This window comes from Vombatus ursinus, unplaced genomic scaffold (assembly GCF_900497805.2).
Source record: "Vombatus ursinus unplaced genomic scaffold, bare-nosed wombat genome assembly UNPS02014787.1, whole genome shotgun sequence".
In the NCBI taxonomy this organism is placed as follows: domain Eukaryota; kingdom Metazoa; phylum Chordata; class Mammalia; order Diprotodontia; family Vombatidae; genus Vombatus; species Vombatus ursinus.
The window spans coordinates 4,303,949-4,323,622 of record NW_020954565.1 but is presented as its reverse complement, the minus strand read 5'-3'; the positions used below and the strand labels follow the sequence as shown (position 1 = coordinate 4,323,622).

Here is a 19,674-nt window from a genome sequence, read left to right as displayed (position 1 = left end):
TGCCTACTTTCCCCCATTACCCAAATTATTTCTAGACAGTTAAGTTCACAGTATGCAGAAGTGAAGCCTACATACAACACAAGGTAAAGATATCAATTAGATAAGGGAAGGAAGAAATTCATAAATATCTTCAACAAAGATATCAATGTAACTGTATGGGGATCAGCCCCCATTGTAAAGCAGTTCAACAGACCAGAATTCATTATACTAAGGGCATAACCCAAGTTCTATAGGTAAGGAGATGCTAAACACATGCTAATTTAATAAATGAAGTATTGAATAGCTTTCTAACACAGAAAGCTCATCTCTCAGTTTCTAACCTTGTCCCTTATAGGATAAAACAACAAAGTTGACATACCTTCTGAATTTAATAAGTAAACATATATTCCAGTATTCTTAAGTTATACATAATGATTTAAAAGTCAGAAATGATAAATTCTTAATTCAAGAAAGTTAACTACCTGACAGCTAAGCCCACATACAGTTACAAATTTAATATTACAGAGAACACTTCAGAGGCTGTCGATTCAATTTTTAACAAATTTCCCTGATACGCCAAAAATTCCTTGATCAAAAATGAATCAGATTAATTTTTTCCATAAACAAACTTCTGTAGCACACAGAATACATATGCACCACATTTTTTGCACTGCTACTCTAATATCTAATAATATGAAAATATAGTATTTTTTATATTATGTCACAGTGAAATCATTCCTTTTTTTTTCCTTTTATTTCTTTTAAGAGGACTTCATGGAACCCTAGATAACATATTCAAAAGTCTATAAAGGAAAACTACAAAGTGTGGGATACACCTTTGAATTTTTTAAGATATGCATTGTGGAAGGCACATATGCAGTCCCATAAAACTGGCCTCTGTGCCAGAATCAAAGAAAAAAGAGTATGATAGATGGTCCATAGGTATGACTCAGTACAGCACTTCATCCCAAAGTTTCTCAACTGAACACTGAGATCCACTAAAAAAATACATATTGCATTTGGAAATTCCAGGATCAGATAAGCTCAACATTGCTACCAGGTATTTTCCATGAGGAATATAAAAAGTGGGTGTGTCTTTATGTACTTATACAATCTCCAATAAAGACTTATTCCAGTGTCTCTTGATGACTATCCAAACAGACCATAAGGACACACTGCAGGATACTGTCTATTCCAATATTAATTAACTTTCATTTCCTGAATACATGCTTGGTCCTATGCAGTGGTGAAGGCTATGCAAACTGGCCCAGAATCCATCTGTATCACTCAAGGACCAGCCTAGCTAGGTTCACAGTGGTCTTTACCAGATTGACCACAGGTTGAATTTTTGAACCATAGCAACTCTTACAGAACATCTCTGTGCTGGTGGAAAGTGTGCCCACAACAACGAAATCACAAGTAGCTGAAATGTTAAAGCAAATATATAAAGTAACAATGCTTTTGGATGGTGGGGCAAGGACTGAGAAAGAAGATGCCTTCCTTTTCAAACTTTAAATCTACACCTGCCCTATTCAATCCAAAGTAAGTCAAAGCCTCCACACTGACCTCCACACTTTCAGACTGGTTCTCTTAGGAAGTTCTGTACTCAATTAAATCAAATTCTAATAATGAGAAGCAACATGATACAGTGAAGTGAGAATGGATGGATGTGGAGTCAGGAAAGACCAGGATCTAAAGCCCACATTTGTTCTTACTAGTTGTGGTCTGACCTCATTTGTAAAAATGGGGACAATAATACCTTTAGTATTTCTCTCACAGAGTCTCGCAAGGATCAAATATGATAATGTATGTAAAAACCACTCTGCAAACCTTAAAGTGATATAACCTAAAGTAGATGATATATAAAAATCAGCTACTACTGCTATTATTATTACTCTTTAGGTCTGGCCACTATTTCATTTTGTCTTTGTGTTTCCAGTAATTAGCACAATATCGAGCATTTATTAGGAGCCTGTTGACTGAATTAACTAACCAAGTTTTGAATCCATCTAACCACACTGTTATGCAACAACCACAAAAAAATGATAATGATAATAATAATAATAATAATAGCATTTATATTATAGGACTTTAAGATTTGCAAAATATATTACAAATATTATCTCATTCATCATCACAACTCCTCTATGAGGTAAGTGCTTACTATTAAACCTATTTTTAAGATGAGGAAAATGAGGCAGTCAGAGGTTAAGTGACTCTCATAACCACTAAGTACCTAAGACTGGATTTGAACTCAGGTGTTCTTGATTCCAGGTCCAGTGTTCTATACACTACATCACCTAGCTGCCAACGTCACTTCTTCTTGTCCACAAAAAAAATAACATGGGAGACTTTGAAATCTATAAGTATTTTTTCTCTATAGAATTTCCTTGATCTGCCAGTCGAATTATATTTTTAAAAAAGAAAAGAAAAGCAAAAGGTTAGCCTATCAAAATCCTATGCCAGACTGACTTTCAGCGCTTACCTCTCCTTTCTAAATGTTCACAATCTACCCCTTTGAAAATATCACCTAAATTTTAGCTAGTACTGAAGTCAGGTTCATTGTGGTCTATAGTTTGAAGATTCTTTTTTCTACCCTTCAGAAAAAAGAATGGGGACAACGTTTCCCTTTATCCAGGCCTATGAAGCTTCTTTCAACTTCCATGATCACCACCAGCAGTTCAGCAGTCATTTCTTCCGGTTATTTTAGTACCCTAGGAACTTAATCAAATCAGTCTTGACATTCAATATAAATAAAACCAGAAGACAAAATATATTTGCAGCTAAATGGAAGGAAGACTCACAGGTTCTCCTTGCAGAGGCAAATTAAGGAGTTGGCAGAGTTGGTTTTATCGTGCATCCAAAGGCAACAAGAAACATCATTTCATGGAACGTTTGGTCATCTCTTATTTGCAGTGCTCGTGAAAAGTATTTGCAAAAAGACCACCATGAAAATGACTGCAGCTTATGTATCAACATCTGTTACAGAGGATGAAGACGTAGAGAAAGTCTATGAAGAACTCAATAAGACCCCTCAAATTATATCAATATATATACTGATACTCAGTGACTTCAATGCAAAGATGGAATAGGTGAGGTCAGCAAAAAGTGTTGAAAACTAGGATTCATTAGTAGGAACTGTGAGGTCAAAATTGGTAGACCCAGAAGCTTCACACCTATACATTATGTATATTTTCTTCAAGAAAAATATCAGCACTAAACACAGTGATTCAAATTCTTTATGACAAATAGCATGCTATCGGGCAGCTAGGTGGCACAATGGATAAAGCACCGGCCCTGGAGTCAGGAGGACCTGAGTTCAAATCTGGCCTCAGACACGGAACACTTGCTAGCTGTGTGACTCTGGGCAAGTTACTTAACCTCAACTGCCTTACCAAAAACAACCAAACAAATAGCATGCCACACAAAAATAAAACTGATTATATTTTAGCAGGCAAGAAATTATTTTTACTCATGGGAGAGTCATTCCTGAAAAAGCTGCCTATGTATATTCAGACAAATTAGAGCAAAGATCAAAATTAATACAAAGATAAAACAAAAGAAATGAGAAAAAGATATAGTATATTCTTAAAATACTTCCATCCTGATATACTTAAATAAGTTCTTAATGCCAAAAAAATGGAAAATGGATGGAGGAAAGGATACAGAATTACAACAAAGATTATAATAATTTCATAAAGAATTTTAAACATCATAAGTCAAATGTCATCATGAGGTCAAAAGAGACTAACAAGCACCTTGGTCAGGAATTGCTTGACTTCCTTGCCTAGTGGAGAGATGGATTCAACAGCCATGGGCAATACCGGTTTAAAATATAAACTCATATGTAAAATGTTATGGAGAGAGATGGTAAAAGACAAGAAGTAGAATAGCCTCATAAAACATCAAGAAGCCATGGAGAAGATTAGTTTAAAGAAAGCTCAATGAGGAACTCAATTAAGCAAAGTCTCACATTAAACTAAGCAAAGAATATTTAAGGGTAAAAATCTGTTGTTGTTGGGTCATTTTTCAGTTGTGTCCAACTCTTTGTGACCCCATTTGGGGTTTTCTTGGCAATGTTACTGGTTTTCCATTTTTCTTCTCCAGATTATTTTACAGATGAGGAAACTAAGACAAACAGAGTTATGTGACTTGCCCAGGGTCACACAGCTAGCGTGTCTGAGGCCAGATCTGAACTCAGGAAGATGAGTCTTCCTGACTCCCGGGCAAGCACTCTACCCATTGTGCCACCTACTTGCCCTTATGGATAAAATCAGGAGGACAATAAAAAGATAGAAAAGATTTACAGATACATATATAGATACAGAAAAATACATATATCTAAATATAGATATGTATCTATATATCTATAGCTACATCTAAATATATATCTATATCTGTTTTTTTTAACAACAAACCATCTAGAAGAGTGCAACCTCCACATCCAGACTCAGAATTCTGAATGTGCTTAGAGAGAAATGGAAATGGCACTGAAGAAGCCAAAGTGGAAAAAAGCTCTACGGGATCAAGTACAGACAAACAGGTCTGTGTGGGAGGAGACACTCTTTAGGAAAATGAAAGAACTAAAGGAAAAGATTTCAGATCTTGTTATTACCCCCAAAGGCAAACAATGGAACACTAAACCAGCAAGAGAACTGCTATCAATGCACATGCCCACTTTCCCATATATGTAAATTTTTATTAGAATAATCTATGCAAACAAGGACATATTTTATGAAGGTACTAAAGGGAAATGGTGACCTTTCACAAGCAATGCCCAGATAACATTTGTCACATTTTTATTTAATGAAAGATATAAAGAACACAAAATCCCATTTGTTGACTATAAAAAGTCTTTGATTTTATTATCTTCAAGCTGTCATCTCTTACAACAAAGTGTCTCTCATGTATGTGTCAAAATTATAAAATATTTAGAAGATATAACAGATAGTATTTTCAACAACCAGAACTTTGATCATTAACATGAGACAAGACATAAAGCAAAAAGAAGCTCTCTTGCCAAAGATGTTCACCATTGCCACAGAGGAGATCCAAGTCAAGGAGAGACTAGTTATAGATAGTGAGGACCTTCAAGATCATTCCTGTTTGAAGATGACAACTGTGCCGATTGCAGCGAGCCCTAAACGCTGTAGAGACTATGTGTGAGTCATAATTACTATAAAGAGTCTGGTCTACATACCGAGGAAAAACCAACTGGATAAAGAATGCCACTGTTCAGATTATGATATTCAGTTGAATGGAAAACCTACAAAGCTTGCCTATCAGTATTACAGAATTTGATACTAAAACTAAACAATGAGTTGGGACCAGAAATTAATAAAAGAAAGGGAGCTGGACCACCTTTGGGAGAGTGCAAAGTCATTTCAGTGGCCGTAAGGTTCTTCCTGAAACAGAGGCTCCATTATTCTCCAACTGATTTATAGCCACGTAATACTCCAGTGTCTGAAGAACCTAAATTGAAGATTATACAAACTGCAATGGAAAAGAGATGATGCTGGGTGTGAGCAGGTTGCAAAACATTATAAAAAACAAAATTATTCAGAAGGAGTGATCCAAAGGATTGACATCAGAAACTAATTACTGGGACAAAAAAAAAAGATAGCCAGTCACAAAGAAGTAATAAGAGACAACTGAAACAGCCCATATGCTCTGGCATCTAATACAGTTAAAAGAATACAATGAAGACTCTCTCCCCCCACCCCATCCACCTCCAGCACATTGGGCTGACCCACTATTGTGAATGACAGACCCCCTACTGTGAACTTATGGAAGGTCGTGAACAAAGATGGAAAGGATAGGTAGGAATGGATGAATTAAGTTCTGCATTGACGGAGGGAATACAAACATCAATGAGAGCACAGATATGCAAGGATTCAACAACATCTCAGAAATATATTTCAAATAGACAGTGAATGTATCTCTGTCATCCACAGGAATAGGTAGTTGACTTCACTATCTACAGGAAATCCTTTTGTTGTTTGGATTATGAGCTGGAATTTCTCGAAAGCAATGGTAAGCAAATATTTCTTTGCTTTCGGTCTTGCCAGACACTAATAATAAAAGAGTTAAAGTTATTTCTGATCTTAAATCTTTCATGGAATCCTTTATGATTTTCACATGAACCTGAGAGATGCCTTATTCAAGAAAAGCCCTTAAAGTATCATGTTGTTTTACTCAATCAAATGCGTTGTTACTGTCAGTAAACAATAAATGCAGTGAAATCTTAAGTTTTCTCTATTTTTCAAGTAATTGTTTGATTACAAAGGTATGGAACAATTGAGTTTTTTTTTAAATGAATAGAAATATACTGCCAAATATATGAACAGAAATATCTCGATTCCTTTTGGAGGGAGGGTGGGAAAGGGAAGAGGACTAGATCTGTGATTTCAACCCTATAGGGAGCTTTCAGTGAGGAAACTCCAACCCCTGATGCAGATAGGCACTTGTTCTGTTGATTTTTGGCATGGGAGGTTTTTTTCAAGAATCAGTATAAGCAGGAACGTTGCAATGCCTCGTTGGAAACACCCATCCAGTCAGCCTGCACTCATCTCAAGTTGCCAGTAGATGGCACTCATGCATGCTCTCATACTCTAGCCAAAGGCTAAATCAGCGTAAGCAGCTGGCGAGCCAGATTGCTGACATCGCCTCCCCTAGCTGGATGTGCGCATCCTCAGGTGCCTGAGCAGATAGACAGCTGTCTACAGTTGCTGGCGGAGCGAGAGTGAGGTGAAGCTGGGCAGGTTACATCGCATCTGGCAGTCTGGCAGCCCAAAGCCTGGTGCCTGATAGACGGATGGTTACACACTCCAGCTCCAGGGCCTGATTTCACAAGATGGTTAAGATGGGACTTTGCTTTGTTAGGAGCTCAAAGTTTCCTGTCAATGGAGCCACCAGCTTTATTACTTGCCCCAACAGTCCATTAATACAGGTCATATTGTTTATATTGCCCCTCCCCTAAAAAAAAGGATGTCCATGCCTACATTAATTTAACATTATATAAATTACCACCACCTCATTTTGTTTTTAAATTTTAAAACTTATTAAATCTCAAATCTTGCTAAAAAAAATAAATGTAAACAATATAGATTGAAAACTAAATTCCTAACCTTTCCTCTTCCCACCTCCTAATTCCATTCAGTTGTTGTATAACTAACTAACTAGGGCTCAGTGATAGTTATCCTATCCCCAGAAAAGAGGAATCAACCAAGGCCCTGGCCCTTGACTTCCCCCCACAGTCGCTTTTCCATAACCCACCACCCAAAGAAAGAGACAAGACTCCTAAATACAGAAGAGAGTTAATTCTCTACCTGCTCTTTTTCTGTTTTTTTTTTTTTGAGGGAACAAATTCTATTCTATTATTGAGATAAAGGCCTAGACTAGCAGGAAGGAAAATAGGAATAGGATTTGAGGCTAACCTCTTTTCTTCCTAGGTAGGAAGAAACAGTCAGAATCTATCACTGCTCCATAATGGTGGAGGAGGAGAAAAGCATCGGATTAGCCAACAAGACTCTGTTAAAGGACTTTCTACAAGTCCAGCTCTGTGCTAAGAGCTAGGAATACCAAAAAAGGCAAAAACAGCCACTGCCCTCCAGGTGCTTACATTAAATTTGGGAAACATGTAAATAACTAGGAACGTACCAGACATATGCAGTGTAAACATAAAGTAACCTCAGAGGAGAAGTCACTAGGGGATACTGGGAAAGGAGTCCTGCAGAAGGGTAGCCAGAGTAACTCAGAGGCAAAGGACAGATCGGGGAACGTTCCAGGCTTGGGGGATAGTCAAAAGAACGGCAAAAAGATAGGAAATGGAGCATAGTGTCGTGTGCTCAGAATATATGCTAAGTGAGCCGGTTTAACTGGCTCAAAAACCACACCATGGGGGAAGGGTGGCAGACATGTGGGACAACCGAAAAGGTCAGAGGGGGACAGGATGTGAAGAGCTTTAAAATGACAGAGGACTTTCTGTTTGATCCTGAAGATGAGAGATAGAGAGCCACTAAAGTAGAGTACAGGAGTTGTCATGGTCAGATCTGCTCTTTAGGAAATTCATTTTGGCAACTGAGGGGAGGATGGACTGGAGTGGAGAAAGGAGACCAATCAGAAAGCTACTGCAATAGTTCAAGCAAGCGATAAGATGCTAGGAAGAGAAGGTACTTAAAATTCCTGGGTTTTCTCAGACGCTTTCTCTTCTTTCAGTTAAGGGAGTGTGGTGGTAAAGTGGGTGGTGCCTAGGAAAAGGAGAAATTTGATTATCTTTCTTGGAATTGTCTTCTTAAAAAAAAAAAGTGACAATAGTTCCTGTGATATATAGATCGGAGTCACAGAGATTGGGGAGCAAACTTCCAAATGAAGTATTAATCTTACCCCTCCCCCCAAGACAGAATTACTCTGAGGAAGACTTCCCCAAGAGGCAGGAGAAGTTACGTGAGGTATTATTGGTTGAATCTGACAGAATCTACAAGGGCCTTAGAAGGATCTATAGGAGTGGGGAACCTGTGGCCTCTAGGCCACACGTGGCCTTCTAGGTCAAATGTGGCCCCTTTGACTGAATCCAAACTTCACAGAACAAATCCTCTTAATAAAAGGATTTGTTTTGCAAAACTTGGACAGAGTCAAAAGGCCACACCGGAGGACCTAGAAGGCTACATGTGGCTTCGAGGTCACAGGTTCCCCACCCCTGATCTAAAGTTTGTTCATGCTGCTTTCCTCTAAAACAGAGATGTCAAACACAGCCCCCAACACTCACAAGTACAGCCCAAACCAGATTAAAATGTAATTGGGAAATATTTAACAAAATAAATATACAACAAACAAAACATAGATAACATTACATTTTAAAACTAAGTCAATATGCAGCCAGCAGGGATCCAAAGAGAAGCAGAAAGAAAAGGAGTGACTTTATGTATGACTTAGTGACCTCCATTTCTATTTGGGTGTGACACCATTGCTATAAAACACAGTTTAGTCCTCCTCCATGACATAACTTTGAATGATACCTATTTACATAGATATAAAAATATAAAAGCACACGTTTCCCATATACATATATGAAAGATATATGTACATGTATGATAGTAAAAATCTAATTTTTAAAGAATCATGGAGGCTTATCTTACAGAAATCCATTTGTAAGAAAAAGTGAAGAAAGCCTTAAAATTCATTGACAAATTCTCCTCTTTCTCTGCCACCTATACTTCACAAAACTCCTGCATACGTCCACAGTAACACCCAATGGCATCTCAACACTACACTTTTCCAAAAAGTAGATGCCAACCTACTTTGTTATAGATTCAAGAAAAAAAATAACATCTGCCACGCACTGTGCTCAGCATGGGGAATTACAAACAGATGTAGAGAATAATTGCCCTCAAGGAGCTTATATTCTAATGGTGGAGGACAACACATAACAGAAAGATGAAAAGGCGAGGGTAGTGAAATGAGGGGAAGAGACCAAGGCATATAGGATATAATAGAGAAAGTCCAAAGTGCAGCCTGCAAAGATATGAGGCATGGTTGATTGGGGCAGCCTCCCTAAATAGAGGCTCTGGGAGCTGAGAGAGAGAGAGAGAGAGAGAGCTTCCAATGTGTGGATAACAAGGCTGGAGTGAGGCTTCAGGATGAAGAGCTAGGGCATGGTAAGGCTTCAGAATGGTAGAGGAAGTCTGGAACACAGCCTAGAGAAGAATCAGAGGATCCATTTTGTATATTCCTGAGATATTTGCCAACTTTTTTCACTCAGTAACCCCTCTCTTTCTGATTCTGAGACACCCAACTAGAATAACTAAAATATATTTAGATGGCATTTCACATTTTACACATTGTTTTCCTCACAATGTAAGAAGTACATACAGCAAGTTAACTTATTAAGCCTACTACGTGCCAGGCACTGTACTAGGTAGATGCAAAAAAAGGTAATCCTCCCTTGGAGGAGGGGCTTGCAATCTATTATTATTAGCATTTTATAGACCACGAAGATCTGAGGAGGATCTGAACAGGCTAAGTGATTTGCCCATAAATATACATCTAGTCAGTGTCCAAGGTAAGACTGAAAGCCAGCTTTCCAGACTCCAGTTCCAGCAATCTCTCTGCCTTTCTTTCTCCCACATAGCCTATTGCCATATTTCTGCAAGCCTCAAAAGTGGATAATAGCATCCAATGTGGATAGATAAAAAGTGAAAGAAAAAAAATCACTTTGACTCAACCTTCATTTCATTTGTGTAGATAGCTCTTGGTGAGGAAATCCCTCTATCATGTCAAAAACTTTGAATTAAATTTCTTAAGTAAAACACACCTTAAGAGTAAAGATTCAAGAACAATATAAATGCTTTATCCATAGCAGACTAAGGCACTTCAAAGTCCTTAGGCAAGAGAAATAATAGCAGAAATTTGGGGCATAAGGCTGCAGGTGGATATGCTACTTTTCCACAACTTAACCACACTTCCCAGACTCAGCATCAGTCCTAAATCAGACATTGATGTGTGCAATTACCAATATAACCTTACTTAGTTTTTAGTCTTTACCACCTTTGTGTATTTTTTAAAATCAGTACAAATGAAAAGCCATACACCAAAGTTCAGAGAATGAGGAGAATAAAGTTAGATTTTATAAACAATAAAAGGTTAAAGAGACATGAGCTGCTGAGAACAGAGTCCCAGAGCTGGAAAAGGTGTTAACATAATTATTCTAAACCTAGTTTTGTAACTCCGTGGAACGTCATCAAGTTGCTTGTAAGGTTTCTAAAAAGTCTCCATTTCCCTATCCTAAAGAATGTCAACTTACTTTAATTTATAACAAAATATCTACTACCTACATACCTTTTTAAGTTAACTTATTAAGCCTACTACTTGCCAGGCACTGTACTAGGTAGATGCAAAGAAAGGTAATCCTCCCTTGGAGGAGGGGCTCGCAATCTATTATTATTAGCATTTTATAGACCACGAAGATCTGAGGAGGATCTGAACAGGCTAAGTGGAAATAAACATTTTTCCACATAAAAATGTGGAAAGGGATATGCATAAGAACAAACAAATTCTACAGTTAAATTTCAAGAGTACCCCTAATGATGAATTCATGAATTCTTGAAGTATTGATGTGTGAGCAAGATATGTGAAAATATGTTCATTCTGAAAGAGCTTTTTTGAATTCTGTTCCTTGGTTTATATTCAAAATATATGAGACAATGAAAAAATTCAAATAAGAATTTTCTTATTAATAATCAATACACAAAACTCATACACACAAATATATCAATGAGGTAGATGGCTATGTCAGTTACAGAAAATGACTAGGCCTCTTTTATGGTTGACACCATGGAAATTCTTCTCTAAAATGTTTTCCTTCTGCACCCAGTGTGTGAACACATTATGTTCAAATAAGAAATTAATTATAAGCCTTGGGTGCCTTGAGGAATCTAATACAGCATTTCAAGCACCCTTAAGTATACAATAAAAAATAACCTGTGGGTTGTGATTTCAGTGAATAAAATAATTTCTGCAGTTACACAAAGAAAGGCTGAATAACAATAATACTTTGCATTTGTATATTCTTTTATAGCTTAAAAACTGATTTCTTCCGCATTGAACCTAATAATAACCCATTAAGATAGATTGGGTAGACATTATTATTTACATTTAACAGATAAGGAAACTGAGGCTCAGAGAAGTTAAGATCAGCCCAAAGTCACCTGGCTATGAAGTAGAGAGCACAAATCCTGATAACTATTAAAATGTGTTTTTTTCATTATTTCACACTACCTCATCTAGAACTTTTAACCCATAAGCACCAAGAAAAAACAGTGTTTTTTCCTGTACCAAATTACCTGCAAGCATTTTATTTCCCAGTCTTTACTTAGCACAGTGTCTGGCATATAGTAGGTAATTAATAAAAGCTTATTGACTGACCTATTGACTTTTAAGTGAATTCTGGTAAGAGATATCTTCACCAAATATGCAAAACCCAAAGTAGCCAAATTCTTTCTGAAGACCCATATAGAAGTTCAGACTAGAAGGACATGTTAAAATTAAAATTACGTATCTGAAAAGATTTTCTGTAAACAAGACAAGACAATTCTGTTAAAAAAAAAAAAAAGCATAAAGGCAAGTCTGGTGAGACCTGTCCTAAAAAAAAGATCACCTCTCTAAAAGCATCTCCTTCACATTGCTCAAGACCCAACTGGAATACAGGCTAATTAATGTCTAGCATATACAAAAAAATCCAACCATTAGCAAATTTATAAATAAGAATTTCTAATGTCTTGTTCTTTTAAAAAGGACTCCCCCGCGTAGCTTAACGCTCTATTTCAATTTACTATCAGTATTTTTTTAATAGCAGTGAAGTACAGTTCATGATGAGGAATTGTCAGGTGTGAAATGATTTTTATAAATTTATAGAAATTGAAACAAATCACAATTTATTGGCAGCTACTAATAAATAAAATGAATGCAGGAGACTAGTTCAAATGATTAATCTTAATGCCAGACTCATAAAACTAAACCCTAACATAAGAACTCACTGGTAAGTCATAACTCTTCCCACCTGGGCAAACAGAACTTCTTTTGTGATGACTGAAAGACCCATAATCAACTAAAAACCTTAAGTCCTAATGAATTTGCCACTTGAAAACATGATTATAGCTCCACCTATTTGTACTGGTGTAATCAAAATATTTATGTTTTAGTCAGGAATTGCTAAATAAACTTACAATTTATAAATATATCATATGGTTATAATTTGTATATGTATATATTTATAAAGTTATGTATTTATAATTTGTGCATTTATATATTATAATTTATAAATATGTATTTTGTATATTTTATATGTAAATATAAATTAATAATTTATAGTAACTACTAATTGCTCTTTAGACAAGATCAGATAATAGGTGTGATCTGAGGAGTAGAAAAATGTAAAGGTATATCCAAAGAACACTAGGAATATTTAAGAAGAGAAACTAACTTTTTTTAAAAATAGGAAAACATACCATTTTCAATTTTGCTTTTGGGATGTGGTCCACTAAACGCTAAAAATTTTCCTGGAACAATCCAATTGAAGTCACCATTTTCAACCCGCTGTGAGAATTTCAAAAGAGAAAGAAAGAAAAGCACTGAACAACACTTGAACAGCAATGGAGAAAGTCATTAGTGAATAAAATTGCTTTTGAGTTTATTTTCTGTATGAAGTTGATAAACTATGCCGTCATGTGAAATTAAAACTACATTAACTTCAAAAATGTACATGCGACCCAGAGTACACTCACTCACTTAGCAGCATGCTTCACAAACATTTCTACAAGTATATTAAGTTCATAGGATTTCATGTAAAATAATTTAACTCAAAGGTCCTGTCCCTCTCCACCCTCCTGACACAAAAAAAAAAATCCCCTATAAATTCATTAAAAAAAAGATTTGCTATCACTAATTGAAATAGTATCTCTACTGAATTTTGGTGATTTGAAGGCGGCTAATACACACAAACAAAAAGAAACACATACTATATCCTAGGTTTGTTTATTATTTTTTTTCTCTTAACTCAGCCTAAAAGTAGATACAGATCTACTATTTCTTTATTATCCAGGAATAGATTATTTAGGTTGTAAATTATCCAGCTCTTTACTCCTCTCCTTTCTCTTTTTTCCTGTTCATTAGTAAGTCAATCCACTAGAGGGTGCCAGGACAAAAGAAAATTCTAAAATCATAAAATGTTAGAGTACTTATTCCAAGTTTCTTAATTTAGAGATGAGGACACTGATAAAAAGACAAGACTATATGACTTACCAAGGTCCCACATAGCAATGTGCTATGTGGCAGAAATGAAGCTACAACTCAGATCTCCTTACCACTATAATTCAACTTACCAATTACAAGTTCTGGGAAAAGATTTATTTTTAAAATTAATGTCAAAAAGCATTTGGAGGGATATCTATTTTAATAATGTATATTATCTTTATCACCATCTCTAAATGGCCAAAAACTGACTGACCACATTTCGCCTTAAAGATGGGTCACTGGGGTATCTTATATAGATAATGTCTGCCTACAATTTATTACCTTGTGGTTTAGAGACACCTTTCCAAAATATCCTCAATAAAATTTTAGAAAGATTAAAGTTATGATTACTACCATTAAATTAAATCTTACAGGCTGGGGTTGCCCATTTTACTTCATTTGAACATTTCATTAGAAACAGCTCTTTTAACTACTGAAATAGTTCTTTTAGTAAAATATGGTCTTAAACCAACATTGTTCAAATGTTCTCAAGAGTTAAAAATTATAGGACTTGTCAAAACTATCGATAACAGGAAGAAGAAATTTTTTTCTGTTTTAAAAATTATGAATGCTTCCAATCTTAATGTAGTTTAAGCACCTTTTCTAAACTTGTGATGTGTTAGCTGGACATCATTTGTAAAGACTTTTAACATATTTGATATAAATAGCACAGAGATCAATATGATCATAATTCGTGAGAAGTGTTAGCCCACATCTATAAAAATTTAATCCTTATACATTAAATGACACTAACCATTTTTCCATTTCCAACCCACAAATACAAACATGGAAAATAATTTTTTAAAAGTTGGGATTTATAATCATGTACCACTCTATATATGTTTAATAATGCTAAATAATGCTAAAAATTTTTTAAATATATTTTTAAAAAGCACCAAACTTCAATAATGGATGATAATTGGTTTCTTTGTCCAAGACTTATGCACACTTGTGAAATATGTTTACTACATGCATATCAGTATAAATATGACTCTAAATCTATATATTTTGGTCATTTAGTTTAATTTAAAATAACCATCATATACAAAGAGAAAACGTGCTTATCAAGATATATATTCACTCCTTAAGATAAAAATAACTGATCTGTCTAAGTAAAAATATAGACAGTACTTATATTGGGCTAATTTTAGTAGCTAAAAGGAATCTGATATAGCGAACAAAGAAAATCAATATTCAGAGAGAGGATTTTCTTCTCGAAAAAATTAACATCAGAAGCTATAGCTACAGCTAAAATTATTCAATTCAAGCCTACTTTGGTTATCTTGCAAAATTCAATAGATATGAAGTCACAAAATCTGGGTGCTAATCCTGGCTCTGCTGCTAGTAAGCTGCAGTTATAACCTTAGTTAAAAACTTTCAGGCCTCAATTTCCTCATCTATAAATTTCAAAAGCTTCATGATCACGACATGAGAACAAATTCCCAAGAAAACTAAGTATATGCAACATTGGGAGCAACAGACTGAGAATCTGTAGACTCAGGCTTGAATCTTTATTTTGTCATCTTCTGGTGGATGAATCAATTAATTATCAACCATCAATGAAATGCCACAAAATGAGTTAGTTTGGAGCAGTGCTGGACCAGATGCCATCTCATGGAATATTAAAAGCCAAAGCCCAGAGGAAAGTGGGTTCAAATCCAGGCTTTGCTACTCTTCGGGTCACTTCAGCTCCTGTATCTCTGATTCTTCTATAAAATAATCAGGTTTAATCAGAGGACATTCAAGATCCTTCATATCTCTGAATCTACGGTTGTAGGATGTCGAGAATTTCTTCCAGCTCTAACATGGCTTTATATCTTCATTCTGACTAAATTATGCTAAATGTAAACAGTTACTGTTGTAACTAAATGTAAACAGTAAACTCTAAACATAAGAGTTAAGATCACTGACTGACTTATCTAATTAGCTGTATCTTTCTAAGAAATCTAGGCCAAACTGGAATTAAAAGGTACCCCAAAGAATTATTTTTGTCAAATGCCTAAATCAGAGAAAGGCAAAAAAAAGTAATATGCTCAAAAGAAATCATATAATCAATACCAAATAATGTCACATGACTACTCATAAGCCTCCTTCTAAGAAAACTCAATAATCAAACCTCTGATTTACAAGAATGACAAATTAGGGTTTATCTTTTACTATAAAATGTGATTCTTCATTTTGTAAAACCATTTACTACAAATTTGTTTTTTAAAAAATTCCCTACCTGTTAAATTTAAAACCAAGTTTTACACTCAACTTTTCAGAAACTCACCTATTCTGTAAAGTGAAGACTGTACTCTCATAGTAATACATACACTTTCTCCATTCAAATGTGACCAGTCTATCTCTGCCTTCTTAGTACAAACAACTACAAATAGAACTTGTCTTCTACACCAAGTGTGATCTAAAAAGTTCACAGGATCTCAATGAGATCATGGATTTAAAAGCACGAGATCATTGGAAAACATTCGATTTAAGTATAAATTGAAATCTATGACTATGATAGTTTAAAATGCAATATGGAAACTCACTACTTTAAATTACATCATAAATTTTCTTATAAAGTGATGGAATCCTTTTGTAATTTAAACCATATCTACATACTGTGTTTACTTCAAAAAGGATAAACCTCACCTACAGCATGGCCAAGAACTAAAATCTTGGTTTCAGAGAAGACTTTTAGAATAGTGGCCGTTTTTTCTTTGTTAAATCTTATAAGGAGGGCTCAACAGGGCTAACTTATTCTAAGAACACTTTAAACTCACCCAAATATTACAAGTTATACATTCTAGCAAGAAAATAAAAATCTAATGAGTCCAAGAAAAGAAGTGTCTGGTCTCCCTCCTACTATGATCTTTTAAGTTACATTATTTCCTACAACATGACCTTACTTTAGAAATCCTCTGCCTAATACACATATACATGTTTGTTTGTGTGTGTGTGTGTGTGTGTGTGTGTGTGTGTGTATCAAAATATGTATACCAAGCTTCTACCACTTTGTGAAAGTGTCCAGGGGATAAATTCCCAAGGTGAGTGTGCAGTATGCAGTATTGAGAACACCACACTGAGGAAGCCTAGGCTGTAATCCCCACACTGCCACCAATTGGCTACATAACCATGAGCTAGTCATTTAACCTGTCTAGGCCACATCTATTAAAAAAAGGGGGGGATGGGGTGGAGAGAGTGGGAGATTTAATTTAAGAAACATGAATTAAACACCTCCTATGTGCAAGGCAATGTGTTGGCCTGAGGAGGTATAAAGACAAAAATAAAAGCAATCCCTGTCCTCAGAGAGCTTACATTCTACTGAACAGTTGAACTAGATGACTTCTAATGTTCCTTCATTATATGATTCTATAAGAGTCTGAACTATTACAAAAAATACACTATATTAATAGGAAAGAAAACAGAAGGGAGAGAAAAGAGAAATTACTGACTCTTAATTAACCCAAATAATTCCACCACTGTTTTATCAATATATACTCTATGATTTCATTCTACCACAATATATAACCTCAACTATGCTCCCACTGGCATCGAGCAATACTTCTAGACCAATTTGAATAACTCATATTCAAGAGGTTAAATGAGCAATTTTCAAAACAAACTTGCGACTGAGTCTAAAGGTAAACATATTACACAACGTCCAACAGCATAAATAAAAGTGAGAGTGCCCCCTCCCTGTCTTTTCTTAAATCACACCAGACTACAGTACCAAGGAGTAATATCAGACTACAGTATAAAGGAGTGACAAAAAGGATCTATTTGCATCTGCTAAACTTTCCCTTTGTTCCACTAAAAACGTACTTAATTTTAACAAAGAAACTAAATTTATATGTGAAACGTTACAAAATTTTACAAACCTCATAATGTTCATATTCTTCCACATCAAAGGACTCAAAGTCAAAAAACCCATGCTGCAATCCCTGAAAGACAGAAATCAAATTAGTTTTTCTCCGCTATAAAGACTAATAACTAACATTCAGAATTATTTTCCTTCACCTCAAGTTTCAATGTCACTTGAACGATCCTAATTTAGTAAGAAAATGTTTAAAAGTCTTCGATATTTAACTTAGATCTAGAAATTAACTTCCCAATACTGGTATTTGAGATGAGGTTTATTGTATTATTTCAAAGACCTGACTATTTTGAGAAACATTGAAACATGCCCCACAAAAATCATCCAAAGTTCATATTCATATGTGGTTTATTTTCATGAATAACTAGTCTTCCAAATCTCAACATATACTACCATATTCATGCTTCGATCACAGAATACCATATTCATGCTTAGATCACAGAAGGGGCATAACATCATTAATTCATACATTATCTATCCTGGTGCTTCAATTCCGAAAAAAAAAATTTTTTAATTGATGCTAGAAAGAATTTTTTAGCATGAATTTCTTTTTTTTTTTTTTTAGCATGAATTTAGCAGGGAATGAATTTCTCCTAAATGGTGCCTCATACTGTTTCTACAACCACATTTTGGGAGAAGTTATTTCTTATTGATTATCCTCTTAGCAGTGAGTTTTTGATGGCATAAAAAATTGAAAGAATTTGACTGAGAAGGAAAAACTAGTTTAATCCATCTGGAAAATGTTAAAAGACTAACTGTGGTAACTTGATAACCTGAACTTTTTGCAAACCAACTCACTGAAAACTCATTTCATGGGAGGACATAGGGTATTTTCTATGTATAAAAAAAAGCAATGTGAATTGCAAAGGAAAAACACAACAGGCACTTGAAAAGAAAAAAGATAAATAAAAAGCGAAATAAAATCACATCTAAAGCTATTAAAAATGAGGAGTGAGTATGGAAAATGACCAAGTTAAGCTTCTCATCTACCCTGTAAAAATACCTACTTACCAATCACTCCAAATAGCAAAATAAACAGGAGTTAAGTTATTTTAATTCTCTCACGTTTAAATAAACCAACCAAGTTCATCTGTATGCACAATGCCAAGAAACTACCGAAGGGGAAAATACCATCGACACAAATTAACTTTTCCATTTCTCTTCTTTTCAATTAAAAGTAAAAACATATTAGCAACTCATGATCAGAGATTTAGAGTTGGAAAAGATAGTAAAGGCCCACTTAGTCCAAATCCCTAATTTTACAGATGATGAAACTGAAGCCTAGATAAGTTAAATAATTTGCCCCAGGTCACACAGGTCATTTATTAGTAAGTGGAAGAGCCAATTGGGACTCAAATACACAGGTGCTCTGAAAATAACTTCAGCTGTATTTCTAGTACAACTCAAAGTGAAATTTTAAAGGAATCAAATCCAGAAAATTATACTATGTAATTTGACCATCATGTGATAAACACGTACATGTATGTCCACATTTGCATTTACGTACTTTGGTAAATATACACATATTTTATGGAGCCTTCTCACTGATGGGGTTGGAATCTGAGCCCCAGAAAGGAAAAACTCTGGCCCCAGAACATTTCCCACCCTTGGTAATTCTATTACCTCATGGACTCTGTACTTTCCCACATGGCCAAATCTCTGGCAGCTACGGTCCCATCAACTGGTCTTTCATTGTGGCTACACCCAATCTCCCCTCTATTGTCTTGCCTCCCTATGGCCCCAGGCCACTTCCCACCCTGGGTCCCACCTAGGCTCCATTTCCCACCCTTGAGAATTCTATTACCTCATGGACTACTTGGCCACTCCCCCAGAGTCTTTCTGTATATAAGGTCCATTTTGTCTCCATTAAGATGCTCAGATTTTTACAATCTAGTCAATAGCCCATAGATGCTCAGACTCCTTAAGAGTCTAGCCAATATGGCGAATCTTCAATAAACTTTGTTTTTGGCTGCAAGAAGGCTTGGGTCAAATTCTTTCGGGCGGGACCTGCGTGTTGTGATTTTGGGGTCCCAGCACCCCTGAACGCC

At 35.5% G+C, this 19,674-nt stretch overlaps 1 protein-coding gene across 5 annotated transcripts in view; it reads right to left on the bottom strand.

The window, feature by feature from the left end:
* CDC14A (cell division cycle 14A) overlaps positions 1-19,674 on the bottom strand; it is a 291,416-nt gene that overhangs the window by 132,202 nt on the left and 139,540 nt on the right. For all 5 annotated transcript variants that reach the window (XM_027868272.1, XM_027868267.1, XM_027868271.1 and 2 more), the window contains exons 7-8: positions 17,631-17,693; positions 12,984-13,071 (exon numbers count right to left, since the gene is read on the bottom strand). In XM_027868272.1, the coding sequence (XP_027724073.1) occupies positions 12,984-13,071; positions 17,631-17,693 (151 nt within the window). The remainder of the gene's footprint in view (positions 1-12,983; positions 13,072-17,630; positions 17,694-19,674) is intronic.